Source organism: Betta splendens, chromosome 21 (genome assembly GCF_900634795.4).
Source record: "Betta splendens chromosome 21, fBetSpl5.4, whole genome shotgun sequence".
Lineage (NCBI taxonomy): Eukaryota > Metazoa > Chordata > Actinopteri > Anabantiformes > Osphronemidae > Betta > Betta splendens.
Genome location: NC_040899.1, coordinates 9,054,718 through 9,081,986, shown reverse-complemented (window position 1 = coordinate 9,081,986; position 27,269 = coordinate 9,054,718). Strand labels below are relative to the sequence as shown.

General features: G+C 48.7%; 2 protein-coding genes across 9 annotated transcripts in view; one reads left to right on the top strand and one right to left on the bottom strand.

Moving 5' to 3' along the window:
- Nucleotides 1–459: 459 nt before the first annotated feature.
- On the top strand, nucleotides 460–2,822 carry rdh1 (retinol dehydrogenase 1). Of its 2 annotated transcripts, XM_029137107.2 has the most exons (6): nucleotides 468–607; nucleotides 1,002–1,037; nucleotides 1,131–1,461; nucleotides 1,840–2,098; nucleotides 2,171–2,334; nucleotides 2,414–2,822. In XM_029137107.2, exons 1-6 carry the CDS (start codon nucleotides 605–607, stop codon nucleotides 2,629–2,631), a joined length of 1,011 nt encoding a protein of 336 aa, XP_028992940.1. In that variant the 5' UTR covers nucleotides 468–604; the 3' UTR covers nucleotides 2,632–2,822. The 2 variants fall into 2 exon arrangements, with proteins under 2 accessions (XP_028992939.1, XP_028992940.1); XM_029137106.3 differs by having other exon boundaries at nucleotides 460–607; nucleotides 1,840–2,334.
- The window catches only part of lrp2a (low density lipoprotein receptor-related protein 2a), a 34,457-nt gene continuing 9,845 nt past the window's right edge, over nucleotides 2,658–27,269 (bottom strand). For 3 of the 7 annotated variants that reach the window (XM_029137085.3, XM_029137090.3, XM_029137091.3), the window contains 65 exons: nucleotides 26,672–26,864; nucleotides 26,343–26,468; nucleotides 26,079–26,209; nucleotides 25,729–25,866; nucleotides 25,346–25,627; nucleotides 25,004–25,243; nucleotides 24,742–24,861; nucleotides 24,232–24,348; nucleotides 23,753–24,133; nucleotides 23,492–23,506; nucleotides 22,900–23,148; nucleotides 22,145–22,356; nucleotides 21,855–22,039; nucleotides 21,542–21,770; nucleotides 21,239–21,416; nucleotides 20,992–21,120; nucleotides 20,222–20,388; nucleotides 19,930–20,073; nucleotides 19,651–19,760; nucleotides 19,196–19,373; nucleotides 18,900–19,113; nucleotides 18,575–18,814; nucleotides 18,198–18,386; nucleotides 16,831–17,757; nucleotides 16,593–16,758; nucleotides 16,352–16,510; nucleotides 15,980–16,269; nucleotides 15,704–15,904; nucleotides 15,522–15,548; nucleotides 15,390–15,425; nucleotides 15,058–15,300; nucleotides 14,841–14,966; nucleotides 14,619–14,738; nucleotides 13,912–14,043; nucleotides 13,098–13,299; nucleotides 12,721–13,016; nucleotides 11,965–12,631; nucleotides 11,697–11,867; nucleotides 11,394–11,617; nucleotides 11,043–11,220; nucleotides 10,758–10,954; nucleotides 10,440–10,685; nucleotides 10,230–10,358; nucleotides 9,219–9,338; nucleotides 8,526–8,642; nucleotides 8,086–8,202; nucleotides 7,862–7,999; nucleotides 7,664–7,786; nucleotides 7,422–7,550; nucleotides 7,183–7,314; nucleotides 6,959–7,090; nucleotides 6,734–6,877; nucleotides 6,490–6,655; nucleotides 6,272–6,400; nucleotides 5,964–6,187; nucleotides 5,700–5,879; nucleotides 5,501–5,620; nucleotides 5,240–5,330; nucleotides 5,061–5,128; nucleotides 4,656–4,773; nucleotides 4,446–4,566; nucleotides 4,222–4,332; nucleotides 3,974–4,090; nucleotides 3,815–3,886; nucleotides 2,658–3,735 (listed from right to left, as the gene is read on the bottom strand). In XM_029137085.3, the coding sequence (XP_028992918.1) occupies nucleotides 3,568–3,735; nucleotides 3,815–3,886; nucleotides 3,974–4,090; nucleotides 4,222–4,332; nucleotides 4,446–4,566; nucleotides 4,656–4,773; nucleotides 5,061–5,128; nucleotides 5,240–5,330; nucleotides 5,501–5,620; nucleotides 5,700–5,879; nucleotides 5,964–6,187; nucleotides 6,272–6,400; nucleotides 6,490–6,655; nucleotides 6,734–6,877; nucleotides 6,959–7,090; nucleotides 7,183–7,314; nucleotides 7,422–7,550; nucleotides 7,664–7,786; nucleotides 7,862–7,999; nucleotides 8,086–8,202; nucleotides 8,526–8,642; nucleotides 9,219–9,338; nucleotides 10,230–10,358; nucleotides 10,440–10,685; nucleotides 10,758–10,954; nucleotides 11,043–11,220; nucleotides 11,394–11,617; nucleotides 11,697–11,867; nucleotides 11,965–12,631; nucleotides 12,721–13,016; nucleotides 13,098–13,299; nucleotides 13,912–14,043; nucleotides 14,619–14,738; nucleotides 14,841–14,966; nucleotides 15,058–15,300; nucleotides 15,390–15,425; nucleotides 15,522–15,548; nucleotides 15,704–15,904; nucleotides 15,980–16,269; nucleotides 16,352–16,510; nucleotides 16,593–16,758; nucleotides 16,831–17,757; nucleotides 18,198–18,386; nucleotides 18,575–18,814; nucleotides 18,900–19,113; nucleotides 19,196–19,373; nucleotides 19,651–19,760; nucleotides 19,930–20,073; nucleotides 20,222–20,388; nucleotides 20,992–21,120; nucleotides 21,239–21,416; nucleotides 21,542–21,770; nucleotides 21,855–22,039; nucleotides 22,145–22,356; nucleotides 22,900–23,148; nucleotides 23,492–23,506; nucleotides 23,753–24,133; nucleotides 24,232–24,348; nucleotides 24,742–24,861; nucleotides 25,004–25,243; nucleotides 25,346–25,627; nucleotides 25,729–25,866; nucleotides 26,079–26,209; nucleotides 26,343–26,468; nucleotides 26,672–26,864 (11,741 nt within the window). In that variant the 3' untranslated portion in view covers nucleotides 2,658–3,567. Of the gene's footprint in view, nucleotides 3,736–3,814; nucleotides 3,887–3,973; nucleotides 4,091–4,221; nucleotides 4,333–4,445; nucleotides 4,567–4,655; nucleotides 4,774–5,060; nucleotides 5,129–5,239; nucleotides 5,331–5,500; nucleotides 5,621–5,699; nucleotides 5,880–5,963; nucleotides 6,188–6,271; nucleotides 6,401–6,489; nucleotides 6,656–6,733; nucleotides 6,878–6,958; nucleotides 7,091–7,182; nucleotides 7,315–7,421; nucleotides 7,551–7,663; nucleotides 7,787–7,861; nucleotides 8,000–8,085; nucleotides 8,203–8,525; nucleotides 8,643–9,218; nucleotides 9,339–10,229; nucleotides 10,359–10,439; nucleotides 10,686–10,757; nucleotides 10,955–11,042; nucleotides 11,221–11,393; nucleotides 11,618–11,696; nucleotides 11,868–11,964; nucleotides 12,632–12,720; nucleotides 13,017–13,097; nucleotides 13,300–13,911; nucleotides 14,044–14,618; nucleotides 14,739–14,840; nucleotides 14,967–15,057; nucleotides 15,301–15,389; nucleotides 15,426–15,521; nucleotides 15,549–15,703; nucleotides 15,905–15,979; nucleotides 16,270–16,351; nucleotides 16,511–16,592; nucleotides 16,759–16,830; nucleotides 17,758–18,197; nucleotides 18,387–18,574; nucleotides 18,815–18,899; nucleotides 19,114–19,195; nucleotides 19,374–19,650; nucleotides 19,761–19,929; nucleotides 20,074–20,221; nucleotides 20,389–20,991; nucleotides 21,121–21,238; nucleotides 21,417–21,541; nucleotides 21,771–21,854; nucleotides 22,040–22,144; nucleotides 22,357–22,899; nucleotides 23,149–23,491; nucleotides 23,507–23,752; nucleotides 24,134–24,231; nucleotides 24,349–24,741; nucleotides 24,862–25,003; nucleotides 25,244–25,345; nucleotides 25,628–25,728; nucleotides 25,867–26,078; nucleotides 26,210–26,342; nucleotides 26,469–26,671; nucleotides 26,865–27,269 lie in introns of those variants that run through there. The other 4 variants (XM_029137086.3, XM_029137087.3, XM_029137088.3 and 1 more) reach the window with 4 other exon arrangements.

Genomic DNA, 27,269 nt, shown 5'->3' with positions numbered 1-27,269 from the left:
ATGTACTTCGGCCGCGTTGCTTCTGTTTAAGGTCTCTCATATTTGTCTTTTTGAGAAAGGGAGAGCGTAGGTGTTAAAACGCAACCTACGGGTTGCACAAAGACAGAATTAATGCTATCCAGGTGAAAAACGTCTTGGCTTGATTTATTGTACTCAACTCATTCTACTCATCTTGGCAGTTCTTTTTGGCCGCTGAGCACAAGAAGGATCAGATAAACAGCCTGGTGAAGATAGTGGAGATAAGTGTGGATCAATTAAGAGAGAACAACAGAATAAATCTCCGTCACAACCAGACCGGGATTAATTGATCCTGCTTTTGTGCAGCCAAGTCAAGGAGTATTAAACAGCATAACTGGAAAGTCCCGTCTATATGCCTTATCCTAATTTTATGCAACACCCTGCAGTCGTGTACACACACAGAAACAGTTTGTTGTGCAACCATACTTCGCTCCAACATTTTGCCTTGCTGATATAGACACGGTGGACTTTGAGACACGTGCTCTGGAAGGCGAGCATACTTCTCTGTGCAGCTTCCAGTGACTGACCACCACTCAATCACCTTTACTGGTGAGGACGACGCGTCTACATTTGGACTACTGCAGCCATGGTACGTGTGCAAATAAGTTGTTTTGCTGTATTTGTAGCCACGTGGAAAAGCCTGATTCATAGGAAATCAACCTCATTGAGTTTGAGTCTATAGTGAGTGACGGCTGGATAAATTATTTGTACAAACCTATTTAAGTGGTTGTGATGCCTCAGGTGTTGAGTTTAAGTGCGGTTTACTCCTAAATTATACATTGCCTGTATATGTATTGTCTGCAATGGCTGGTGTGATCCACCAGGGGGCGCTACAGACACGAACATATACTATTAGACTAGTTGTGACTGCTTGGTCTACTAGTGTTTGTATCGTGTTGTTTCATTTCATATCAAGCTGTATTTACATAATTGTGTGAGCTTTGTGTTAGAATATTATCACATAACTTAAGTTTCTCACTCAGGTGTCAACTGAAGGTGTGACGTCGTGCGTGTTAGAGGTACGTCGATTTCATTCCCATCTTTTTTTCCCATTAATTATCTGAATGTTCATTTACGATTTATACCTCAGACCTGTTTTGTGCGCGTTCCAGGCGGTCCTGTCCCATCTGCTCCTGAGCTGCGCTCTGCTTTTCGCCGCCGTTGCTGCCATCTGCTGGTACATCCGGGACTCCCGCACAGTCGACGGCCTCGGCCGCAAGTGCGTGTTCATCACCGGCTGCGACAGCGGCTTCGGGAACCTGCTGGCGCGGCGGCTGGACCGCAAGGGGGTCCGCGTCATCGCCGCGTGCCTCACGGAGGAGGGCGCGGCGGCCCTGGCGGCGGCCGCCTCCCCCGCGCTGCGCACGCTGCTGCTGGACGTCACCGACAGCCGCAGGGTCGCGCGCGCCGCGCAGGTCGTGCGCGCAGAGGTCGGGGAGCGAGGTGAGCCGGGAGGACGGCGGGGGGTACGGGCCGATAGGGCGCCAGTCAGAGGGAGGCACCGGGGGAGATAGCGTCAACCTGCACCGTCCCATCGCCAGCCCGTCGTCCTCCTACTGATATGTTAAACACACGCTCGCTCTCAGAGAGGAGTAGGAAATGTTTACTTCACGGACATTTCGCTGCAAAGCTTCGGGCATGAATCACTTCTACGGATTGATAAGTTTATCCTGACGCCAGCAAATCACCGTTCAGCCCTTTAATCAGTTCACACTTTTACTTTTGTGGGCAACTCCAACATGAACGAACCAAACGCACTTTGATGAATGAATCCGACTAGGTTGTTTGAGCCAGTTCTGCGTGCGTGCGGTGTCTGCGCAGGTCTGTGGGGGCTGGTGAATAACGCAGGCAGGGCCGTGCCCATCGGCCCCACCGAGTGGATGCAGAAGGAGGACTTCGACAGGGTTCTGGACGTGAACCTGGTCGGCGTGATCGACGTGACGCTGCGGCTGCTGCCGCTGCTGAAGCGAGCCCGGGGCAGGGTGGTGAACGTGGCCAGCGTGCTGGGCCGCCTGTCGCTCGTCGGCGGCGGGTACTGCCTGTCCAAGTGGGGCGTGGAGGCCTTCTCTGACAGCCTCAGGTACCAGGCGGGATGCAGTCGGGTGCACCCACGCATCTGCTTAACCGGCTGCCGTCTGCTTCCTCTGCCCAGGAGGGACATGCATCACTTTGGCATCAAAGTGAGCATCATTGAGCCCGGGTTCTTTAAGACGGCCGTGACGCGGCTGGATCTCATCGAAGCCGACCTGAAGAGGCTCTGGACCCGTCTTCCTGCGCACGTGAGGGACTCCTACGGTGCCACGTACTGCGACGACTGTGAGTGGACGTGCGGTTGGTCTCATTCGTCAAGTGTCCCGGAAGTGTTGTGACCCCCTTGGTTTGTTTCCCCACTCAGATATAAAATCCCAGGAGTTCTCCATGAATCTGCTGTGCAGCTCAGATCTCTCTAAGGTGACCGGCTGCATGGAGCACGCGCTCACCGCCCGTTTCCCACGCACGCGTTACGGCGCAGGCTGGGACGCTAAGCTGCTGTGGATCCCTCTGTCCTACCTCCCTTCATTTGTCTCAGACCGTTTCACCAGTGCTCTCCTTCCGTCATACGGGCATAAATAAAAGGCCTGGGAAGAAAACGGCAAGACTTTGTTACAAAATAGGAAATTTATTCAGCAGCAGCGATTTAAACCACAGGGTGTGTTCTGGATGATCACATCCACTTATTGCTTGTCCTCATTATGAAACAAAATGGATGATTGTGTAAATGTAGAATTTATTCACCTTTTTATAAAACGGCTCTTTTTATAAAACGGATGTCTGCAACCTCACTTCACGTGTTGCTCCTTAATCAACTACACAAATTAATATCTATGCCGAACAAATGGGCACATTCAAGTATCGTTCCAAACTATTTTGGCCATTGTTCCAATATCATAACTAATAACAAAGAAATCATTTGATTTAAAATCACAAAGTCAGGGAACGTAAGTAGAAATAAAGTAAAGTGAGTATGTACTGCACGTGTATTTTAGCTCATGCATCTATTTATGCTAATGAACCGCATGAGACGAGTCCAAATGTTTTGCTGTTGTTTTTCAGCCCTGAAATGAGGTATATAAACATAAAGATGAAGCAAAAACATCTCCAGTTTTGTTCAGTGGCAACAATTAAAAACACATTTCTTAAGTACTGTACATTCAGAATGCAGCTCACCATTTATACGTGTTATTGTGGTCAACTATTCATAGGATCTATATTCAAAGATATTTTCCTTCAAAATCTTGCTGTTCAAATTTACAAATATACAACATATTTATTAACATGTCTATCAGCAGCTTCAGTGCAACGATATACAAACTGTATATCAGAAAGAAAAACATTAACACAAGAATTGGCATAAGAAATGTCAGAAGGCATAGTCACAGGAGACTGTTTTCTTCATTCTCTAGAAACGTATTTCTCTTTCCTAAAGCATTTTTGTACACAGGCTGCATAAAAAAATAAATTCTGTGCAAAGTGTGTGTTCGTTCCTCCGTTCCCGTCTGTGCCGAGGGGTTATACGTCGCTGTCCTCCTTAACGAGGTTGGCCGTGTCTTTGAAGCTGTCCTCTGTGGGCGAGAAGGCGCTGGGCCGCTCCTTCTTCTGGGGTTTGGCGGGAGGCGCGAAGGGAGAGGGCTCCGGTGCAGAAGGGTCCGAAGAGCTCGCAGGCTTCTCGTCCTTCATCTGTGAAAGCAGTAAAAACAGTAGGATTAAAACACCTTCTGTGTTTGACCGGCGATTAGGTCCACGTGGATGAACCCACCTCAGCGTAGGAAGGGTTCTCAAATGTGGTGCTGGGCTTTAACTTCCGTCTGAACAAGCTCCACTTCGACTCCTGCCGACAAAGGCGACAACGCAGCGGAGAGGATCAGCTCACAAACACTGGACTTACAGTAGGAGGCGGCCTGTGAAGAAGACCCACCTGAACGGGCTTGGTGCCGGCAGATGATGCGTTCACGGCGGCCGCACCCTGATCGCAGCAGTACGCCGGGTTCTCGTAGTTGTTCTCCGGCTGCTCGCTGCTCACGTTCACAGTCACCTGTCCAACAGCGACAATGGAAGTGTAGGTTGATGCCATGACGATAATAACAGACCGATACGACATCTGTGGGACTACAAGTCAGAGCCCCGGCTTGTCTTCATTAAAAACACAGAGCTGTAAATGTGTACCTGTGTGGCATGAATGACAGCAGCGTCACCAGATGCTCCGGCTCCAGTTGCGTACAGCGGGTTCTCAAACGTGATGGGCTGTCTCCCAGCTTCCATGGCAAAACTGTCATCCTGTAGGTTTATTATTATGATACACTTCATTTTACAGACAATATTACTTTACTTAGTCAGAGAAGCAAATGATGAGATGAATAATTGCTAACGAGCATCGTCCCTGAGCTCACCATCTGCATGGCTGTGTCAATGAAGGACACTCCAACGTGCGACGGTCCGAGATCCACATTATCGCCGGAGCGAAACGTCACCCCGTTGCCCGCGTCGCCGGACTTCACCAGGCTGCTGAGGCTGGACAAAAAACACCCCGTTTGCATCTGACTGTTCGTTAACGTGAGCTTTGACTCTCATTCGGGAGTCAGAGGCGAGAGATGAGATACCTCGGCAGCTTGGGCATGGAGGGGATGAACGAGCCCGTTCGCTTGTAGTTCAGGAACACGCCAACAGCCAGGGCTCCGGTGATGATGATGACGATGATGGCGAGAAGAACGGCCACAGCTAAAAAAAACAGGCCTAGCTGATCATTCACATGATGCTGACACATCTCTGTTATTGACTGTAAAGCTCAGTTTACTGAAGTTAAACAGTGATCGACTGCTCCGTCAATTGAACAATTGACCTCGATTTGCTTCAGTAAAGCAAAGTCAACATCATGTTAGAGTACAACATGTACAAGAATCTGTTTAGTTGATTCTTCTGTAGTTACAGGTGATGAAGTTGTTGTTCTACTATGATGAGAGTCATTGTATTGTTAATATACCCTTGTGTTGAATTGTGTGAATTACCGGTTCCTGCTGGAGCTCCTCGTGACTTTCCCATCTCACAGAAGCTGCCCACATAACTGTACGGACACCTGGAGGATGATTACAGAGTTTTCCTTCAGTGATAAACCTCAGTGTCTGGTCTCAAATATCAAATTCACTAATGCGACAGAGATCTCAATGTCACCTAAAGCTACACTCACTTGCACTTGGGCAGCCCGCCTTCATCTGTGTAACAGGTTCCACCATTCATGCATCTGCATGCAAGGGGCATTGCAACAGGTGCCTCAATGGCTGCAGGAGCAAAAGCCAGGCACACGCAAATTCATCAGCAACAACAAAAACCACACAGGGAGCAGCCAGGCAGGTGGAGAACGGATGTATGAATGCAACGGGAGACACGACGCGACAGCTCGACGTACTGTGAAAACGGCAGACAGAGCGTGCTGCTGGATGAGGTTTACCTGCGTCGCACTCGCTGGAGTCGAAGCCCACGGCAGAGGAGCCCTGTGGACAGGCGCAGGTGTACCCGCCAGGCCGGAGGAGGCAGAGGTGACTGCACACGTCCTTACAAGGGTTGGAAACTAAAGTTGGTGGGTAAAAGATTGGGTCAGATCCTGATTTGTGGCACACACAAAATGAGGACCAGGGTTGCGTTCTGACCCGATCGGGTGTGACGGTGCTCCTGGTAAATGCGGACTTGAGTCAGCCAGGGGTTGATGGTTAGAACTTTGACTTTATTTCCATTCCCAAACTTGTTTGTCTTCCACACTTCACCTTTGTCTTTTGTGGTCCAGTACACGTGCCCCTCAAAGACATCCAGACTGTAGGGATGTCCGATATCTGAAACACACATAACACAACGCTTAAAGCACAGGCTGATTCGAATAAAACGATGATGGCCGTTTAGTGTCGAAAGACCCCAACCTCCTGATATGATGATCTTCCTTTCTGTGCCATCAGGTTTCATAGACTCAATGGTATTTTCCTTGGAGTCACACCAGTAGATCCTGTTTCCATTCAGATAGTCCACAGCCAGACCAGTCGGCCAGCCCAGGTCTTCCTCGCCCACCAGCACCTCTCTGTGCTGACCATCCATCCACGCTGTCTCTATTTTGGGTTTCCTACCCCAGTCTGTCCAGTACATTGTTCTGTTAACACACAAAAGGCTCTTAACACACTGTAGGAGAAGATGAAGCGGGTTTTCTTAAACAAAATCTGCCTCGGATTTGTACCCGAGCAATGGATTCACAGCAATAGCTGCTGGCTGGTCGAGGTCTGTGTGGATCAACCACTTCCTGTACCGCCCATCCACCTTAGCCACCTCAATTCGATTGGTTCCAGAATCTGTCCAGTAGATGTGCCTAGAAATGAAGACAGGTTCACACTGAGCAAATGATCAGACTTAAAGGTAATTTCTTTAAAGCTGAAATCAACGACTAGAGGGGATTACCCGCCAACCCAGTCCACTGCGATGCCTTCAGGACTGGAGATGTATCTCAGGTTCAGATCTACCTCCTTCACCGGGTTGTTGCCGTGATCGTTGAATGTGGTCATGTAGGCGCGTTTGATGGAGCCAAACTGGGATCCTCGTCCAAGAACTGTCCAGTATACAACACCTGCAGCACATTACACGAAATTACAGATCTTCATACTGATGGAGTCAAGAACAACTTTAAATATTCTACAAATCCTACTGAGGCCTTGTCCTTCTGGATCCCACAGGTAGTCTAAAGCCTGGATGTGCTCGGCGTTGTCCACATAGTCCGAATATTCCTCAGACGACAGGTTGAAACGACGGATGCGAATGTTGTCCGGCAGCAGAAGCACCGGCGGGTTTCCTGTACGCAACATGAAGGCGTTTAGAGATGTCAGGCCCGTGTTTGGCTTCAGTCAGAAATGATGTGACACTAAGCTCTTACCCTGGGCAGCGCATTCTGTCCCATGCGGCTCCCCGAACGAGTGGAAGCCTTCAGCGCAAAAACACTCGTAGCTGCCCTTCGTGTTCTTACACTCCTGAGGACACGTCCCATACGCTTCGCACTCGTTCACGTCTGTTGCCAAAGGGAAAAAGAAGATCGGCTGTTATTTGTGAACTGAACGTAGACAGCTGCTGTTAACATGTGTGGCTGGTTTAGTGGTTCACCTTCACAGGTGTGCTTTTCACTTGGTCGGGGCTTGTAGCCTGGCCTGCAGGAGCACAGGAAGCCTCCTTCCGTCAGGTCGGTACAGTTGTGCTCACAGATGCTGTCACTGCATGTGTGCCCGCTGCCGTGGTCTGAGGTGAAGATAAAAGGCAACAAGTAGTGAAAACTACAGATCTGCTGGCACATGTAGCCATGATATATTTATATAGATAGGGAACATGGACGTTGTGACACGTACGGCAGCCTAGTTCATCTGACTGATCTCCACAGTCGTCATAATCATCACAGGCGTACTGCAGAGGGATGCACTGCCCGTTACTGCATTTGTATTCCTCCTCTGTACAGGGTCCGTGCGTCGGGCTTTGGCCTAGATTCAAAACAAACAAACGCCAGTCTATTAAAATACAGAGTGAATCACATCAACATCTGAGCTCCTACTAAAGCAGCCTCTTGATAGTTTATAAAAGCATGTACACATACAGTTTTCTTGTCTCTCATCGGAGCCGTCACCACAGTCGTCCATGGAGTTACACAGCTCGTGGCTGTAGATGCAGCGGTTGTTGTCGCAGCGGAATCGGAACGGAGTGTCGCACTGGATGTCCACTGTGGACGAGCACAACGAGCAAACCTCAAGGAGCATATTCAGGCCTCAGAGCAGAGACGTGTGGCGTTACTTACAGCAGAGGTGGAGCTCCTCGTCCGAGTTGTCTCCACAGTCGTTGTCTCCGTCGCACCGCCAATGGCTCTGGACGCACACGTGGTTCTTGCACTCGAACATAAAGTGGGGGCAGTATGTGCCGTTGGGAAAGCGAGTTGCTGGAAATCAAAGCCATTTTGTCAAACCAACATTGTTTTTCTTGACGAAAGCGCAGAGGAAAAACAACAGACGATGAGACACTCACGACACGACGTCTCATCTGTGAAGTCCAGACAGTCTGCGTTGCCATCACATTTGAATCGTTCGGCGATGCAGTGACCAGAGGCACACTGGAAGTACCCAGGATGACAAGTCCGCAACTCTGTCAGAACCGAAACCAAAAGAAACAGCAGTTTTAGTTTAGTTTAGTTCAGTTTTAGTGGGAAATATGCTCACGCTATCATTGCTGCTCTGAACATTTGTTTTAGCCACACACACACACACACACACACACACACACACACACACACACACACACACACACACACACACACACACACACACACACACTGAAATGACTTTCACTGGTCCTCTCTGTCTGCACTACCCCTCAGATCCCCAAGTCTCATTGCTTCTTTATTTAACGCCACCCTCCGTACTCACAAACAGCCAGACCCCGGGCCAAAACAAAGAGCCTCCACTTACCACAGTCCCTTTCATCCGAGTTGTCCTCACAGTCGTTGTCATGGTCACAGACCCAACGGTCGGGAATGCAGCGTAGATTATCGCAGCGAAACTCACTCTCTGTGCATGAGCGTGGAGCTGGAGGCAAAGACAAAATCAAATCCAGCAATTGTAGGATCATATTAATATCAGGAGCATTATTTATCCCTTGAAAATATATCAAAATGCTCTGTATTATTTATTAAGCACCCACACAAATGTAGCCCAACATGTGCAGCTGTTGCTCTGCAGTGAGCTCATGGGTTAGTCCTGGACATCATCAGCACAACAACACAGGGAGAGGCTCCACTGTGACGTAACCACAGCCGCTCCTTCTGCTTTGAGAAGCTACATTACCCTTATTAACGCACATGTTCTCAGACCAGTTTTAATCCCACAGGGCAAAGGGTGACACACTCCCTCACTCACTTCTCCTGACACACTGAGGACAGCCTGTTACTGCAGCAGCTGATAACGCTGCCTTTCACAGCACTTCACCACTGGCAGAAGTGTCTAGACTCCCTAATGTCTGATAAGATTACAGATTTAGTTTTTTGTCTTCAACACTTTTTTTGGTTCAGACAAGTTGCAGAAACTGAGTTGAAGTCGTGCACTAAACCAGCTTTAAAGACTGTCTGATTTTATATGATTTCATAGTGATAGTGAGGCACTCACTGCAGCTGCGTTCGTCAGAGTTGTCCCCACAGTCGTTGTCCCCGTCACACTTCCATCTCAGTGGGATGCAGCGGTGGTTGTCACAGCGGAAATCACCAGAGGGATCGCAGGTCAGTTCCTCTGGGAAGGGAGCGAGCACAGAAATGCTTTTAATAGACCTAAGTGTGTTTCCTTAAAGAATGGTTTATCGTAATTCTATCCAACTAAACATATGCAAATATATCAGTAAATAAATCCATTGTTTGTTCAGTGTTTTTATTTATTTATATGATGCTAAATGTGCGTGTGAAAATACACCACTGTTTTTTGGTCTAGCAACATTTTAGCAACAAGAAAAAATACAGCCTACAAAATAACTTTGAATAATCATCTCAACAGTCCTAGAGGGAGGAGAGCACCGTGCCTTTGACCGATGGGTGACCTCTATCCATAGCAGTAAGTATCTATAAGGGATAAGAAGAGTAGCGCAAGGCAGAGGAGTGGACAAGAGCTGGTCTGAGCTGTCTCTACCACACGGTGCTGGGGGTCAAAGATAGCGTAGAGCTAGCTAGTACGGGCCTCCCAGTCCTCCACCTGGCCCATCTGCTGCATTCTTACAGGAAGATTAGCGCAGATCTCCCCTCCTGTGCCGACATGGCACTAATGGAGTGAGGTGCCTCTGATAAGAGGCGGGAGGGTCACAGCGAATGTGTTCGGATCGTAACCAAGTACAAAGAGACTTGCGTGAACCCTGCCCCCCTACACAACGACAGAGCAAGAACTCACAAATACATACATACAGGCCTGGACCATTGGACAGCTCATAAATCTGTGCTGCTCCCAAGGAGCAAATCATGGGGGAGGGTGAGGAGTGAAACTCTGGTCTATCAGTGTCTTGCACCACCTCACTCTGTATAATCATAATAATCAGGAAAGTGAGCTGCTTGCTAATTGAGTACGCTGTTATTGTTGAAAAAGGACCTATTGTGACTTTTTAAAATTCTGATCACTGTCAGACAGCTGCACACTCACCACAGCCCTGCTCATCGCTGTTGTCTCTGCAGTCATCATGGCCATTGCACGCAGCCCACAGAGGCACACAGCGGTAGTTGGTCTGGCAGGCAAAGTCTGTGTGATTGTCACATCGATAGGCCGGTCCCACTATGGAGAAGACGCAACGCACATTAAAATAGAAACCAAACCATGAGCCACAATAGAGAAGACAAAGCTGAAATCACGCACTGCACTCCTCCAGTGGTTCATCGGAGTTGTCGCCACAGTCGTCGTCTACGTCACACTTCCAGCTCTGGGGGATGCAGCGTCCGTTGCGGCACTTGAACTGCCCCGGGCGGCAGGTCCTGGCCGAGCAGTGGGCGGGGTCCTCATCAGACCGATCACCGCAGTCGTCCTCGCCGTCGCACTGCCACGACTCTGGGATGCAGCGCTTATTGGCACACTGCCACTGATGGGATTCACACTGGTGCGTAGCTTAAGAGACGAAACACACGACTCAGTAAAGGCAATTGTCTGTGAACACTAACACAGAATAACATGACCTACCACACAGCACAGGGTCTTCATCTGAGCCATCGTGACAGTCGCGATTGCTGTTGCATAGGAAGTGAGGGCTAGTGCAGTTCCCGTCGTTGCACTGAAACTGGCCCAGCCTGCAGTGGCGGGACGGGCAGGTGGAGGGCTCGTCTGAGCCGTCCCTGCAGTCCCTCTGACCGTCACACTTCCACCAGATAGGAATACAACTGATGAAGCACAGACAAATGAAAAAATATTGTGATTCTGATAATGAGATACTCAGATTTAATGCCAATTAACGAAATGTTTCCACACCGTTCATTGTTAGCACATCGGTACTGGGTGCTGGTGCACATGGGAAGGCATCGGCTCACGCCTCCTATTTGGACGGTCAGGAAATGGTCGGGGCATTCACAGGTGTGCTCCCGTCCCCCGTGACGGATTAGGCACAGGTGAGAGCAGCCCCCATTGTTCACGGCACAGGGATTGTTTACTGTCGGAGGAAGAGTCACAGTGAGTCAAACGGTCTCAGCTCAGCGTAGCTAAGCAAACACAGACACTGTATTGTTCAGCCGGAAGGCAGCGGCTGTACGTAAATCACCTCGAGAAGGACGCGTCAAGATAAGAAGTCCCAGAGTCTTAGAGGTGTCAATCTAGGGTACTCACCAATAGGCTGCCTGTATGGATGACACACGTGGATGTCAAACGGTCTGTGGGTGGTGTTGACCAGGACCTGGCGACCGGAGCCGTCGTACTTGTTGCCTTTCTCCACCGTGCGCGTGTTCCAGTCAGTCCAGTACACAGTGTCCTCGAACACAGTCAGGGCGAACGGATGAGGCAAATTTCCATCGTACACAGTGTGTCGGTGTCGACCGTCCAAGTCCGAGAACCTGAGGAAAGAGCAAGAACGGGGGTTATGGTTTTGACAGAGCGTCCCGGAGAACTTCCTGACAAACCTGTGGTACTTACTCGATGTAATTGAGATGAGCGTCAGACCAGTAGAGCTTGTCATTGGTGTAGTCAATAGTAATCCCGTTGGGCCACTCTATCTTGGTAGTGATTATGGACGTTTTGTTGGTTCCATCCATTCCGACACGGCCTATAAAGGCTCTGTCTCCCCAGTCGGTCCAATACACGTATCTAAAAACGTATTCAACCGTTAAAAGTGCATTATTTTGACATTACAGACCGTTTTAGTGTTACCAGTGATATTACAGGCATAATTATATAGACTTACCCATATTTGGGATGCAGCACAATGCCTCTGGGGTTTTCAAAACAGAAGGTGTTATTGGCATCGACACAGTGTTCAGCCAGTTTCTTCACAAACCGACCGTCTAAGTCAGACACCTTCAGGCAGTCCAAGAAGCTGTCCACCCAGTACAGCTTCCTGCCGATCCAGTCAACGGCGAGACCCTCCCCGTGCAGAACCCCATTGACCACCACCTCTCTACCAGTGCCGTTGAAAAACATTCTCTCTATCACTCTGCGGCTCACGTCAGTCCAGTAGAGGCGCCTGTCGACGCGATCGAAGTCCATGGCCACGACGCTGGTCAGGCCCTGCAGGATCAGGGAGTAGGCCTGCCCGTCCGTCGACAGGTTCCTCAGGTAATAGCGGTTGCTGAAGATGAGGTAGGGCGAGATGTTGCTGTTCTGGCGGCAGCTCCGGCCGTCGGGTTCACGGAGGAACCCCGGCGAGCACTTGCACATGTAGGAGCCCACGGTGTTCTCGCAGACCTGGCTGCACACGCTGGGCGTCTCCGCACACTCGTCGATGTCGTCGCACGTCTTGCTGTCGGACATGAGGCGGTAGCCAGGGCGGCAGGTGCAGATGAAGCTGGTGGGCGTGTCGGTGCAGTTGTGATCACAGTGATGGACGGACGGGTCTGTGCATTCGTTGATACCTAGAGTAACAGAGTAACAGAAATAGGAAAGTCATGGATGAGTAACGTAGGAGTAAAGTACCAACTTAGCCACACAGCTTCATACTCACCACATCCCTTCTCATCACTGTTGTCAGAGCAGTCATCATTCCTGTTGCACACCTGGCCCTGGGGGATGCAGTGTCCGTTCTCACACCGGAACTGCGCGGGGGGACAGGTGGGCACCGGCGTGCGGCACATGTGCTCCAGCTCGTCGGACTCATCGCCACAGTCGTTGTCCCCGTCGCAGACGAAGTCGTGGGACACGCAGCGTCCGTTCTGGCAGGTGAACTGGTGCTGCTGGCAGGGCTGGTAGGTGCAGCCCTGCTCATCGCTGCCGTCGCCGCAGTCGTTGCGGCGGTCACACCTGGTTTTAGCAGATCGCACACAGGTAACTTTAGATTTCAGGACGGCCCGATGACAGATAGCAGTGGGTTTGATCTCTGACCTGTAGGGGCTGCGTACGCAGAGGCCATTGCTGCAGGTGAACTCGTTGACGCCACAGGATCTGCGTGTGCAGTTCTGGTGTTCATCCAGTGCATCCGCGCAGTCTGCATCTCCGTCGCACACCCAGTCACGAGGAATACACTTCCGCTGAGGCGGCTGGTTGTTCACGCAGGTAAACTCTGAACTGGAACATGTGCGATTGGCTAAAATAGAAGAAACTCCAGTTAGGAGAGATTACATGAAGATGATGCCCCAGTGTCCTGCATTTTTTAGATTCCAAACATTCCAAACTGTATTTCAAAACATGTGGCTGCAACCTTAAATTCTTTATCCACCTAATGTGATTGATTCACATTGTTTGAAGTGGGTCTCCTACTGAGGCACAGGCAGTGTTGAAAACCTTAGCTCCGGGCATCTTATTGTTGGAGCACACATTGGTGACACATAAGAGTCCTGATCCTCCCTGAGCCAGGAAGCCAGTGAAAGGAGACGTGCACAAAGTAACGAGTGAGGCAGGAGAAATCAGGAATGTCAGCTCCTTGAACTGAGGAACTTCTTCAGGAGGCTAAGATGCTGGGCACTACAACACCTACAACACTCTCCCAGTGGAGGACACCCTAATCCATCAGCATTCTGAATAACAAGACACTGAAGGGAGCAGGAGGGGGCAAAGTGGGGAAGTGGTAGAAAATAAAAGCACGGCTCCTGAGGGGCGAACGAGAACAGATGCATGAGTGGATCACAAAAGACAAAGTGTTATAAAGTGAAGAAGCCGATAGGAGAGAGAGGCAAGGACAAAGCAAACGCATGCGTACCACAGTTATGTCTCTGGTCTTCGTCGCTCATGTCCCCACAGTCATTGTCCCCGTCACAGATCCAGGAGGAAGCGATGCACCTGCCGTCGTCACAGCGGAACTGATCCGTGTTGCAGGTTCGGGCCAGTGTGGCTGCAGAGACACATCACACAACTGCAGATAACACAACACAACAAACATAGTGCTGTGACTGTATAACATTTGTATGAATGTATTTGTAAGAAACCCTTCAGTAACTGTTTTTTTAGTAATTGCCAATTATTGCAGCTACATCCCCCACTGCTTTTAAACCAATAAGGAAGGAACAATACAAGACTGGCAAAGCTTTCAAACACAGTCAAGGCAACTCCACATTCCCATGCATGGTGAACTATCTAAACAAAAGCCAAAGTGAGGCTCTGTAACCCCCTGGCAGACAAAGGGAGGGGGAGGTGCTGTTTGTCAGAGGAAGATGAGGGGCGTCACCACAGAGGAATGCTGCACACAACAGGAGGCCTGACTGACCGCATCGTCAACAAAGAGATACACCAGCGGCTCACACTCTCCACTACATCACTCACAGGGCCCCTCTCACACCGACCCGCAGATGCAGACTGACGGGGAGACACCGGTGACAATGACGAAGCAGCTGATAATAGGGGAGGGGGCCGGCACACAAAGCCGCCGGGCCAGTTCGGGGGCGAGAGAGAGAGCAGCGAAACACTCACTGCAGGAGTGGGGTTCATCGGAGCTGTCAGAGCAGTCGGCCCCTCCGTCGCAGTACCAGTGGGCGGGAATGCAGCGGCCGCTGGAGCAACGGAACTCATTCTGGGAACAGGTGGATGCGGCTAAGAAGAGGATATGAGAAGGAATGAAACCACTCGAGTGTGGTAAACGTGACATGCTCAGAGGTTTCTCTTTAATATGGACTTATCCGCCAATGAACTCACCACAGTGTGTAGGGCTCTCATCACTCATATCCCCACAGTCATTATCTCCATCACACAGATATGAACGTGGGATGCAGATGTTGGTGGACTGGCATTTTGTTTGTTCTGGCCGGCAGGTTCTCTCAGCTAATAAAAACAATAAAACATGTCTGATATGAGCATCGACAGCTTCAAAGCAGGATGACCTTGATTTCGGTGTGAGTGACGGGGCCCTCACGGCAGTTTTGTTCATCGGAGGTGCCGTTGTCGTAGCAGTTGTTGATGCCGTTGCAAACATAGTCCTTGGCGATGCAGCGGCCGTTGTTGCAGGTGAACTCCGTGCTGGCGTCGCACGGGCGGAACAGGCAGTCCACCTCGTCGCTGTTGTCCCCGCAGTCGTCGTAGTGGTCGCAGCGGTAGTGGTAGGGGACGCACCGGCCGTTGCCACAGGTGAAAACCGTGGGCTCGCAGGTGTGAAAGGCTGTGGACGGAATGAATGAGCGGTCAGAGACACGGTCGCGGGGGAGGAGGAGGAAGCCGATGAACCCGTGCAGAGGAAGATTGTGTTACCTGACAACGCAATAAAGGAGGACAGCAGCTGTGGGACTGCATGCAACAAAGCACATCGACCCAGAAGTTAGTTTTGATTGGGATGATTACCACTAAAGGGAGCATGTTAATGAAAGGTGCAAGCATACACACCAACAAAACTGAAGTCAGTTTTAGATCCTGAGAGAGAAATTTGTTCAAGCAAAAGACAGAACACGTTAGTGTTAGTGAAAGTGGAAAATACAGCGATTTTTGATTAATTTGGTTAAGATTTAAACGAGAGAGAAAAGTGTGGGAAACGCATTTCAGTCAAAGTGTATTTCCCCTCTCCTTACCACAGACCCGCTCCAACTCATCACTGCCGTCACCACAGTCATTATCATTGTCACACTTCCACTGGGCGCGAATGCAGCGACCGTTCATGCAGGTGAACTGTCCCGGCTGGCAGCGGGTCCCGTTGTCAGGGATGCAGTGTTTGTTGTCGGCCAGATACCAGCGACCCTCCGACGGACACTGACACTCGGCTCCATTGGGTCCTAATATGAATGAATATAACAGCTTATGAAGCAGAACCGTACAGACTGTTGTGCAGATGTGTGAGGTTCTCGTACCCGGCGTACAGATGTGGCTGCAGCCTCCGTTAAACTGCTGACAGGGGCTGTCACACTGCTGCTGCTTCCTTGCCGCCAGAACGTGGACGTCCATCGGCCGAGACGGTAGGTTCTGAATCATGACTATCTGGTCGGAACCATCATACTTGTTGGCCCGGTAGATACTGCGAGTGTTCCAGTCCGTCCAATACATGAACTGACCGAACAGAGTCATGGCAAACGGGTAGATGGCCGTGCTGACGATGACCTCCCGATTGGCCCCCGTGAGGGAGGATCGCTCGATCCTCTGTCTGATGGCAGAGCACGGCGGTGTTAAAGGCAGCGGTTTGACAGTAACAGGGCAAACGGGTAGAGAAATATGTCGGTTCTTACAAGCTGGCATCTGCCCAGTACAGTCGCTCCTCTTCATAGTCCAGGCTGAGCCCGTTGGGCCACACCAGACTGCTGTTCACAATCTCTGCCCTGAAGTTTCCACCTAACGTAGCACGTTCAATCTTGGCATGGGTTCCCCAGTCTGTCCAATACATGTATCTGTGGACAAATAAAGGCTTTATTCCTCTGTTTAATCCGATGAACAAAGACAGGCCTGTGTCGTGTACTGCTTAAATCTTACCCCCTGCAGGGATCCAGCATGATAGCTCTTGGCCTGGACACATGGGCAATAACAGTCCTTTGAGTGCCATCCACAGACATGGAACTGATGGTCTGATTCATAAAGTCACTGTAGTAAATTCTTCTGTTTATCCAGTCATATGCAATCCCATCAGGAGCGCCCAGATCTATGATGACACACAGAAAACATTAGTAGAGGGTAATAAATACTCACTCACCTGTGAGTGTTCACAACCTACCTGAGGCCACCTCCACAGGGGCTGAAGTGGGCGATGACAGGCTGATGTAGCTGATTTTGCTGGCTCCTGAGCCCACGCTCTGCGTGAAGTAGATCCTCCTGTCCGTGAGGTCGAAATCCAGGGCCACCGAGGTTCGTGGCACGTTGACCACAGGGAAGGGCAGGGAGTGGTCCTCGGTGTCGAGGCGGAGGCTGCGCACGGTGCTCTCAGTTGTGTAGATCAGGTAGTCGTCTCTTGACACCACGCAGGTCTTGTTGTCTGCTGCGAGATTCCCGAAGGCGCAGCTGCATTTCATGCTCTGGCTGTCAGAACCGGCGAGGGCGAAGCAGAAGTGGGCACAGCCACCGTTGTTCTCGAGGCAGGGGTTGTGGTTGAGCTCCTGCGCGGTGGTCGGTTGCGTCCGCGCGTCGAAGATGGTGACGTCTCTGAGCATGTTGACGTTGTCTCTGATCACAGCCGGCTGCTCTGTGTTCCGGGGCTCTTTGCTTGCTTGGAACACCTTCTTGAGGTTTCTGTCCACCCAAATGATGCTATTCTCAAACACAGTGATGCCATAAGGAGTTGGGTAGCGGCTGCCGTATCTCACCACCTCCATCTCTCCTCCTTGAGGGCTGACACGCGCAATCATGTCTAAGGAGTCATCGACCCAGTACACGTAGCCCGTTTGCCAGTCTAGAGCAAGGCCTCGTGGGGTCATAATGCCCGATGACACTAAAACTGTGCGGTTGGTCCCGTCCAGAAGCGCTCGCTCAATTTTGGGGTTCTGACCATAATCGGCCCAGAACAGGTATCTGTTTCTGGGATTCACCACTATGTGGCGTGGCATGTCCACCTGAGTCTTCAGCAGCACCCTACGGAAGGTCGTGTTCAGGCGGATCACCTCCACATATGTTTCAGTCAGGAAGGCGTTTGTGAAATACAGGTTCCCTGAAAAAAATCCAGAAAGCTCAGTGACATAACAGATTTTCTGTTAATTCTGCCAAAATAAATAAGAAGCGAACGGACAATCCAACTGAGGATCGTTCCGTTTTTACTAAACCAGCTAATTAAATCCTCTTCCTGTCACTTGTACGTAACTGATCTTTCCACTCTGAGTCAGACATTGCGGTTAATCTTCTTAACTTTGACTCCACCAGGCAGTTCACAGCATGTGAACTGTATCACACGTCCAAATTAGTCAGGCTCTTACTGTTTTTGATAATATTAACAGATTCTTTTTAAATAATGTTTTTTTAAGCCAAACCCAATGACGCAGTGGCATAAACTGGAGCAATGAATGGACAGATCCACAGAAGTTTAATTTTCCTCACTGGCATAATCTTCTCATCTTTAACTACCAATGCAGATTAAACACATCGTGTGCCTACCCGCAGCCCAGTCCACAGCGATGCCTCGTATCCCGTTACGTCCGATTCCAGATGTTATAATGCTACGGAATCCCGAGCCATCTGACTTGATCCGCCTGATCCCGTTCTGCGTTGACACGCTGCTGCTGAAGTCGCACCAGTAGATGAAACCAGAAGCCATGTGTACGTCAATGTGTAAAGCATTACGGCCTGAAAGAGGATAATCCAGCCATTAGGGGCCACTGAGAGCTCACTTTAACCGAACACCCGAATCAGAATTGTGTGCCACAGTGGGTTCTTTTGCTCGTTATTGAAACTTTTCTCAGCATGTGAGAAACATCGTAGTGTATTATAACAATATCTTATGTGGATCTGTAAATAATATAAGAAACACAGACCTCTTCCAGCCACAGGTACCATGGCCTCAGAGTGGTCTGCTCCTTCCAAACTGAAGCCTTTGATAGCAGACAGGGTGGAGATAACAACATAGGACTGGTAGGGAGCGCAGGTCCTGTTGTCAGGCTTGACTTTAAAACCTGTGGCGCACGCACAAGTGAACAGACCCAGGGGCCTGGGCAGACAGAGCTGCTCACACACCCCCACGTTGTTGCTGCACCCGTTGGACGTACCGGCAGAGGCTGAGGTTTGCAAAGCGTGGCATGAAGACAAATATGAGAAACACGCAACAGTAAATGAGAACAGACTGTCCTTTGTGCCACTTACTTTCTCGATAATGAACTTTCAGCACCCGGAGACCGGAAATGTTGTCACGCAGCAGAACCCTGTTGGCTCCCGTGGACTTGTCCACGCGCTCGATGACCTCAAAGTCACGATCGGTGAAGTAGAGGTAGTCCTGATACACGGCCACGCCCCAGGGATGAGAAAGCCCTGTCACTATGGTGATGCGGTTAGTCCCATCTGGATCACCACGCTCAATCTAAGGGAATTCAGCGTCAGACAATCAAATGGGGTATTTGTATTCTGTATTATTGTACATATTAACATGAATTCAAACCCACCACGCCGGTGCTTGTAACAGCCCAGTACAGTTTGTTCTCCCGAATGTCCACAGTGACGAACTCAACATGATCTAGGTTGTTGGTGAACAGAGTGACAGAGTTCGAACCATCCATGTCTGCAGATGCCACCTTGGCAGGGATGCCACTTTCTGTTCCATGGTCTGTCCAGTAGAGTTTGCTTGAAGGATATATAAAAAACCCCAGCATTAGCGCTTGAGCCTCAGACATTTGCAGCTTGGTGCCGGATTTCGTTTGCAGCTATTTACTACAATGTTCTTCTTGTTTCCTGATTGCGTACTATTGTATGCTGCTGGGGTCTGGGAGTGCACTGTGGTATTCAGTAACACTGGCTAAGTTCTCTCTAGAGGCACAACAGATGGCGATGAGGAGGCTGTTAGGGCTCAGTAGCTGTGGGGATGTGGGGCTGCGCCAGGACTGTGTTAAATGGGGCTTACCCACGTGCTGGGTCCACTGCGATGCCAACAGGACTGCCAGCGCCAGTTGGAGAGCCGTTGTTTGTGATTAGAGTTTTCCGGTACTGTACCTCTCCTCGCAACTTCAAAACCTGGCCGGGCACAAACACAAGCGGCTTCATTTGTTGAACTGGGGGGGGGGCTGGGATGTGGCAGTGCTTTCATTTGCACCTAATAATTTCCTAAGCATTGAATGAATTGGTGCCACTTGAAGCCTATATAACAGAATGAAAAAACTATGAGGCAAAGTATTGATCTCACCTCAATGGACTGTGTCGCTGGATTGGTATAGTAAAGGTTCTCTGTTAACCAGTCCAAGGCAAGGCCGACTGGGGAGCCCAGAATAGCAGCAGGAGCAAACTCAGTCCTGTTGGTACCATCCGACTTCACCCTATGGATCTCACCCTGGTGATAAAAAACAAGACCATAATGTAAAACTTCCTCTTCTGACTGTTAGTAATATTATGTCACTTTCTTCTGACTTTGTTAATACTGTGCTAATAGTTGTTCGTGGAAATTCAAACTTCAAAATTATTAAATGAAATTAACTTACAGGATGCTCCACCCAGTAGATGGTCTGTTCATTGTCATCGAAGTCAACATCATAGCCGTTGCGAAGCCCAGCAATGGGGACCATAGCGTCATTAGTTTTGTCGTCTGGGTTCAAGGAAATGCCGTAGATGATGCTGTCTCTCACAACCACCAGGAAGGGATCCTCAACTGCAAGTACAAGACAGTTAATGCATAACTCCTTCTTGGGCCAACATAAAGATTCAAACTTAACAGGCCTTTATCTATGAAAGAGGATTGACTGGTGAAAGTTGGTTCCACCATCTGATTTGCTTTGTCATCAGAGATTAGAATCGATGAATGGTTGTCGGGCATTTTCATTCTTGGATAATCACTGGCCTCAGGGGGAGACTGTGTTCTGCTTGGCTTGAATGAGTTGAAACCTGAGATGAGTTAAGCTGTTGACCTAAGAGGGAGTCCTAGGACTTTGAATTAAAGGTCCCTTGTCTTCTTGAGACCTTGAAAGACATGCCTATATGATTTTTAATATTTATGACTGGAGCAGCTGTTTACAAGAGACCCTAAATGGGCGACTGTTGACAAGTAACTGACTCAAACTATTAGTGTTTTTAATCCTTTTTCCTCTCACTAATATTGAAATGGCTGCAAATGAAGGGTTCAACTACAGTCATGTCTTAAAAAACAAGCAGACGAAGCTAAGATGAATAGCAACTTATCTTTTGCATCTGACCTGACTTCCTTTTTCATCAAACTGAGCGATGAGAGTTTTCCTCAGTTTGGCAGGATGCATACCTCTGGTGCAGGTGATTTGGTCTGCTGCCAGTGTCCAGCCTGAGGGGCAGGCACACGAGTAATAGCTTGGTCCCACGGCAGAAAGCAGGCAGAGATGAGTGCAGGGGCTCCTCAAGCAGTGATTTTCCCCTACAAAGTGTTGAAATCATTCTTAGATGTGTTTACAAAAACAATGCATCTACTACATATTGGAAATATGTAAAGGGACTCAATGAATTCAGATCAGTGTTGATTATCTTTACAGTACCTGGGGGCTGCCTGGCTGGGTGGACTGCCACCAGACCCATGGGCTGTGGGAGGTTGAACAGCATCACTGTTTGGTTCTCCCCATGCCATTTATGGGCTCGCATCACACGATTGATGTATCTGTCGGTCCAATACACAAAATCCTCAAAAATGGTAATTGCGTGGGGATGTTGTAGCACCTTTTCATAGAGAGCAACAAAAGAAAAAAATATCTTACACATACTATTCAAAAGGAAACTTTTATAACTTTTTATATTATATCTCAGCAAATAATAGAATATTAGCTGTCTTCATTTTCACTCACCAGGTCACTTGCCAGAACCTGCCTTCTGTTGTTCCCGTTATAATCACAGTAGTCAATGAAATCCAAATAGGCATCGGCAAAGTACAATAAATTGTTTGGGTAGTCTATAGTCAGACCATTGGGCCAGTAGAGCTTGTTGCTTACAATAACAGTCCTGAGCTTTCCATCCATGCCGGCTCTTTCGATGCGGGGGTGCCTTCCCCAGTCGGTCCAGAACATCAAGTGAGCACTGCAAAACAAACAAAGCATTATTTCAGTCAAGTGACATAATTGACATTAAATACTAATTTAAAACCCAGTGCAAGTCACTGACCTCTCTCTGGGGTCAAGCACCATTCCCCGGGGGTTGGTGACATTTTCACTAATTAATACTGTCCGGTGAGTGCCATCTAGCTTAGAAACTTCAACGGTCTCCAAGACATAGTCAGTCCAGTACAGGTTCCTACCCACCCAGTCCACAGCAAGGCTCTCTGTCACAGTCACTCCACTGTCAAAGATCTGTCCACAAGAGGCTAGTTTTTAGTTTAACAAGTTTATCACGGGTCATAATTTCACTACATCCACCGCTCACTTGAAGAAAAAAGCAGGATGATAGAGACTCACCACAATTCTATCGCTGCCGTTTTTGTGAGCACTCCAGATGCGGTCCTGGCTCGTGTCAGACCAGAAGACCCGGTCAGTGGCCGAGTCAAAATCTAAAGCCACGATGTTGCGTCCATCTCGAACCAGCGAGTGGACAACGTTGGGCTGAGTGGTTATGTCGTCCTGCACAATCTGATTCCGGCTCGCCACAAGCAAGAAGGCCTGACGAGAGTCTGAAGAACAAACATCAGACCTCTGTTACTGATCACTCCCGTCCATTCTCATCCGAACTAGACAACTTAGCAGTTTTCACATGTCTACAAAAACTATACAACAGGACTGTTAAATGGACCCTACTCAAATGGCAATCTGTGGGGAATGCACTGCTGTCCACATAATGACCTATTGTACTGCAGAGCCTTTCAGCGAGTTATCTGTGTGGAAGAGGAGCTCATGTCAGGCACGCTCCCTATAAACAGCCCTTTGTTGGTGATTATGTCCTAATTACACCAGTGATGACCAGTGAGTGACATATATGTTATTTGTCTTATCTTAAGAAATCAGAGCAGCAAAGAGAGACAAGGTACATGAAAGACTGTGTCAGCCTCCCAGTCTGGGGGCCAAGACCCCTTTATTATAACTCATTCCTCCCCAACAGCCACTACAGCAGAGAAACCAAGATATGTGCAACTAATACGAGATAATAATATGACTATTTTACGACATTATATAATTGTAACTTGCATATTCTCTATAAAAACTGGATCTCTTCTTACCTGAGACCTTGCATGTACGCTGGTCTGCTTCGAGAGTGTAACCGTCCTGGCAGTGGCAGCGGAAAGAGCCTCTTTCATTAAAACAGTGCTGGCTACAAAGTCCGGGGGGATTACACTCGTCTATATCCTGGCAGGTTTTGGAGTCATTGCTAAGTTGATAACCCACAGGACAGGTGCACTGGGCCCCAAATGGCCCTTGGATGCAACCATGTGTGCAGCCCGCGTTGTTGTCAGAGCAACTCTCCTGATCTAAGTTGAGAGATGAGACCGTATGTATTGCAGTGAAAACATAAATACAATTAAAGCAGGTTAAGTTTTACAATGTCGATGCTATAACGATACACAACATATCATGTCAGTAAATCTACTGTCATCAACTGTCGTTAGATTTAAGTAACTGAATGTAAGTGAACTATTTTATGCATATTTGTGCACCTTCATAGTACTGAATTTACCACACATTCACATTAACAACCATTACGTCATGATTATACTTTCAAACCAACGCTTCTACTGCAACTAGCGAAATCGATATTGGACAAATGACTTGACAGCACAGAATTTCTACCAATGATTAGGAATTTGTTCCTACCTGGTAAAGGCTCATCTGAAAGATGTGAGAGAAGCGAGAAAGGAAAATCACAGATAATTTTCCAGTTAATACACGTGAAATCACACTCATGCATGATTTTAACACACAAGACACACAGAAAACATTCAGCACAATCATTTTGAATTGAATTAAGCAAAATCAGCTGTGAGTCTGTTCAAAGTGTGAGAATATACGTATGTACTGTATTTCTGATAAACAGGACCTGCTGTGCACTGAACAACACCGTAAAAACAGACTTACTACAGAGAGGAGACTCGTCAGCGCCGTTGGGGCAGTCTGGAGTGTTGTCACACACCGTGGTGAGGTTGATGCACACACTGTGGCCCGGGCACTGCCACTGCCAGCTTGGGCACCTGAAGGGTGGGGTGGGACAGTCCCGCTCGTCACTCATGTCCCTGCAGTCATTGTCCCCATCACAAATCCAGCTCTGCAACACACAGTTCCCGTTGTCGCAGCGGAAGAACGAGGACGGGCAGGTGCGAGGGGGGCACGCGTGGTGCTCGTCGCTGCCGTCTTGGCAGTCTGGATGGCCGTCACACTCCCAGGTAGACGGGATGCATACGCCGTCCGACTGGCACTGAAACTCAGACTCATGGTGGCACATCCCTGGAGGTCTGGTAGCTGAAATATATACATTAGGAAACAAGTCAAACATCCTTGGGTATTATTTGAGTAGTAAAAGCTACACGTAAGACCAGACAAAGTACTGAAAGACTCACGACAGCCTTGCTCATCGGAGCGATCGCTGCAGTCAAAGACTCCGTCGCATCGGTAGAAGGAGTTGATACACTGGTGACCGCTGGTGCACTTGAACTCACTCCCAGTGCAGTTGTAGACTAAAAAAAATCCAGTTGAGTATGTTAATACAGGTATTTAGTGCTTCCACAGCTGTGTATGCTTGCTGACCTCCGGTTTTGCGCAACACATGTAATGAGATCAATACACTAAGAGGCTTAGGAAATGCTGGTAGAATTCTGCAGAGTGTCCAATTGACCTGCACAGTTTGTGAGTACGATTAGCTGGTCAAACAATGTGTATGAACGGAAGACTGAATCAACAAAGAATAAAACTCCAACTTATATCAGCATGGGACCAAATTACATTATTTGATTACATTGTAAATTTACATAGAAATGAATAAAGCAGATTGCATCCAGTAAACGTGATGATACAGTATATGAGAACCATAAATATACAGTACAAGTATGTATGTTCTAGGAGGTACTTACTGCATCCTTGCTCATCTGCCCCATCCACACAGTCCCTGTCCCCATCACAGACATAGTTAGGGTCTATACATCGATGGTCTGGACACTGAAACTGTCCTGGATAGCAAGTGTTTGCGAGATCTGACAACACAAATTGTTAAACCACATGATCATTTTCATCCTTTCTAACACAGGCAGCCTTTGGACGTGCTCCGTTCTATATTGTGTCCAGTCTCAACAAAACAAGTCCCTGGGCAAACCCCCCTTCTTGGGGGGAACTCACCGCAGTCGACTTCGTCTGAGCCGTCCCCACAGTCATTGTCAGTGTCACAAAGCCAGATGTGTGGGATGCAGAGGTGGTTGGCGCAGGTGAACTGACTGGCCGGACACGTTCCAGGCGTGTGGGTGGGACAGTTGCTCTCGTCGCTGTTGTCGAAGCAGTCATTGTGGCCGTCGCAGCGCCACGCGGCAGGCACGCAGCGACGGTTGGCACACGCGAACGCAGAGGGGGAACAAGTGGCGTCTGAGGAAAAGAGACGGTGGCGATTCAGAAAATATTCCAATGGCACGAAAATATGCTTCACTACTTGGGCAGATCAGGGCAATTTAATAAAGAAAGCATTACTGTTAATTCCACAGTCGACTTCATCACTGTTGTCATGGCAGTCGTCAACACCGTCGCATCTGTAGCTGCTTGGGACGCATTTGCCGTTGCTACAGGAGAAGGAGTTGGCTCCGCACTGCAGCGTGGGGGGCTCATTGGAGGGGTCCTCCACACATGCCCTCTGGTTGGGCGACAGCTTCATGCCATACGGGCAGCCGCACACCCTCTGAGAGTCTGGGGCTGGGAAACAGAAGTGGCTGCAGTCTCCATTGGGATTTGTCTGCCTGTTACAGGAATTGGAACCTGAGAAGGGTAGCGGAGGGTAATTATGGGAATGGGACAAATCCTCGCTGCAGCTACGCATGAGTAAGTAAGTGAGTAGAGCAGTGACGAAAGCTACCGACCGATCTGAGAGTTGGAGTTAAAAGATTTGACGTGCATGATGTGGCTGATTCCCCTTCTGATAACCATCATCTCCCCGCCGTCGGTCTTACGCACGCGCACAATGCCACCCAGGCGCCAGTCAGTGAAATATGCGTAGCCTTCATGGCACAAGAGCAGCAGAGCACAGTCTCAGTTACGTTATCTTTCATCGCCTCCTGGTAAAAGTAATTGCTCTTCTGACATGATATTCATTAAAGCAAGACTCACAAACCATCATTCAAGCACAAAGTACATGCTAGTGCTTTGAAGTCCTGCTTTATTTAGATCTAATACACCTTCTAGAATTAGAGCTTTATAGGCACCTTATTACCTTCAAAAATGGTGAGGCCGAATGGATGAGACAACTGGTTTATGCGGTTCAGTGAAAGTCGATTTGTCCCATCAAAATTGCTGTGCTCGATTTTGTCAAAGTAAGCATCGACCCAATACAGACGCATTGAGCTGGGTGGGGATTAAAACAGACAAGCAAGAAATTAAACTCAGGGCTGTCAGTGGAGGAGTAAATAACAAATCTGGCAGGTAATAAGTGAGGGTTGATGTTAAAGTTGAGTTAATGATAAATTCTCGGAATCACCTCCAGTCGATAGCCAGGCCATTTGGCCAGCCCAGAGTAGTGTTTACAATAGACATGGCATGTGACCCATCACCCCAAGCTCTCATAATCTTTGCTGGACGGTACCAGTCAGTCCAGAAAATATACCTGTCAAAACAAAACAGTTCAAATTTTAATTTGAAAACACTTTTCTGTTTTAAGCTTACTCAATACAATGACACCCTTCACACTCAACTAATTTCAGGTCTTATGGCTCTAAATAAGGACCCTTTTGTCGGGTGGGGACCTAATTTGAGGACATTTAATAATGAGTTATTGCAAAACCAGAACATCTATCTACACAGATGTACCCAATGAGAGGATGCACAACGATGGCCCTCGGGTTGTTGAGGTTACGAACAATGGCTCTCCTGGACTTATCAGAAAGCTTCATGACAGATATGCTCCTGTATCGGGGGTCAGTCCAGTAGAGGTTCTTTGAAATCCAGTCGTAAGCCAGGTCCTCCACTCCATCCACTCTGTTGGCCGCTAGTACCTCCCTGCCTGTGCAGATCAAAGCATCCAGAGCGCCGTTTAACACAGAGATGAAAGAGGAACACATTTAAATAAATAGGCTGTCAGCTTGCATTTTCCCCATGCAGACCAGAGAGAAAAAACTAGAGCACCTCCAAAAACAACACCGCTGCTCAAAGGAGTGGTGTTTCTCTTTTGTGTGTGGTGTGACTACTTAAGGATTATCACATTAGTAACTACTTTCCACAGCTGAACTGACAGTTTTTTTAACTAAATATCATAACAGGTTTGTAAATTATTCCTGATGATTGAGATGCCAATCCATTTTCACTGTCTAGGCTCCTGTCTGTTCACTCCCCTGTTGTACCAGTCGGCTCCATCAGTCACTCCCTTTGCTCCCTGTATGAGTCTGGCTGAATCATGTGTGCAGGCTTT

Coding starts and splice junctions, on each gene's coding strand:
- rdh1 (XM_029137106.3), top strand. Junction 1,462..1,839: donor CGCAGAGGTCGGGGAGCGAG/GTGAGCCGGGAG, acceptor GTGTCTGCGCAG/GTCTGTGGGGGCTGGTGAAT. Junction 2,335..2,413: donor TGCCACGTACTGCGACGACT/GTGAGTGGACGT, acceptor TTCCCCACTCAG/ATATAAAATCCCAGGAGTTC.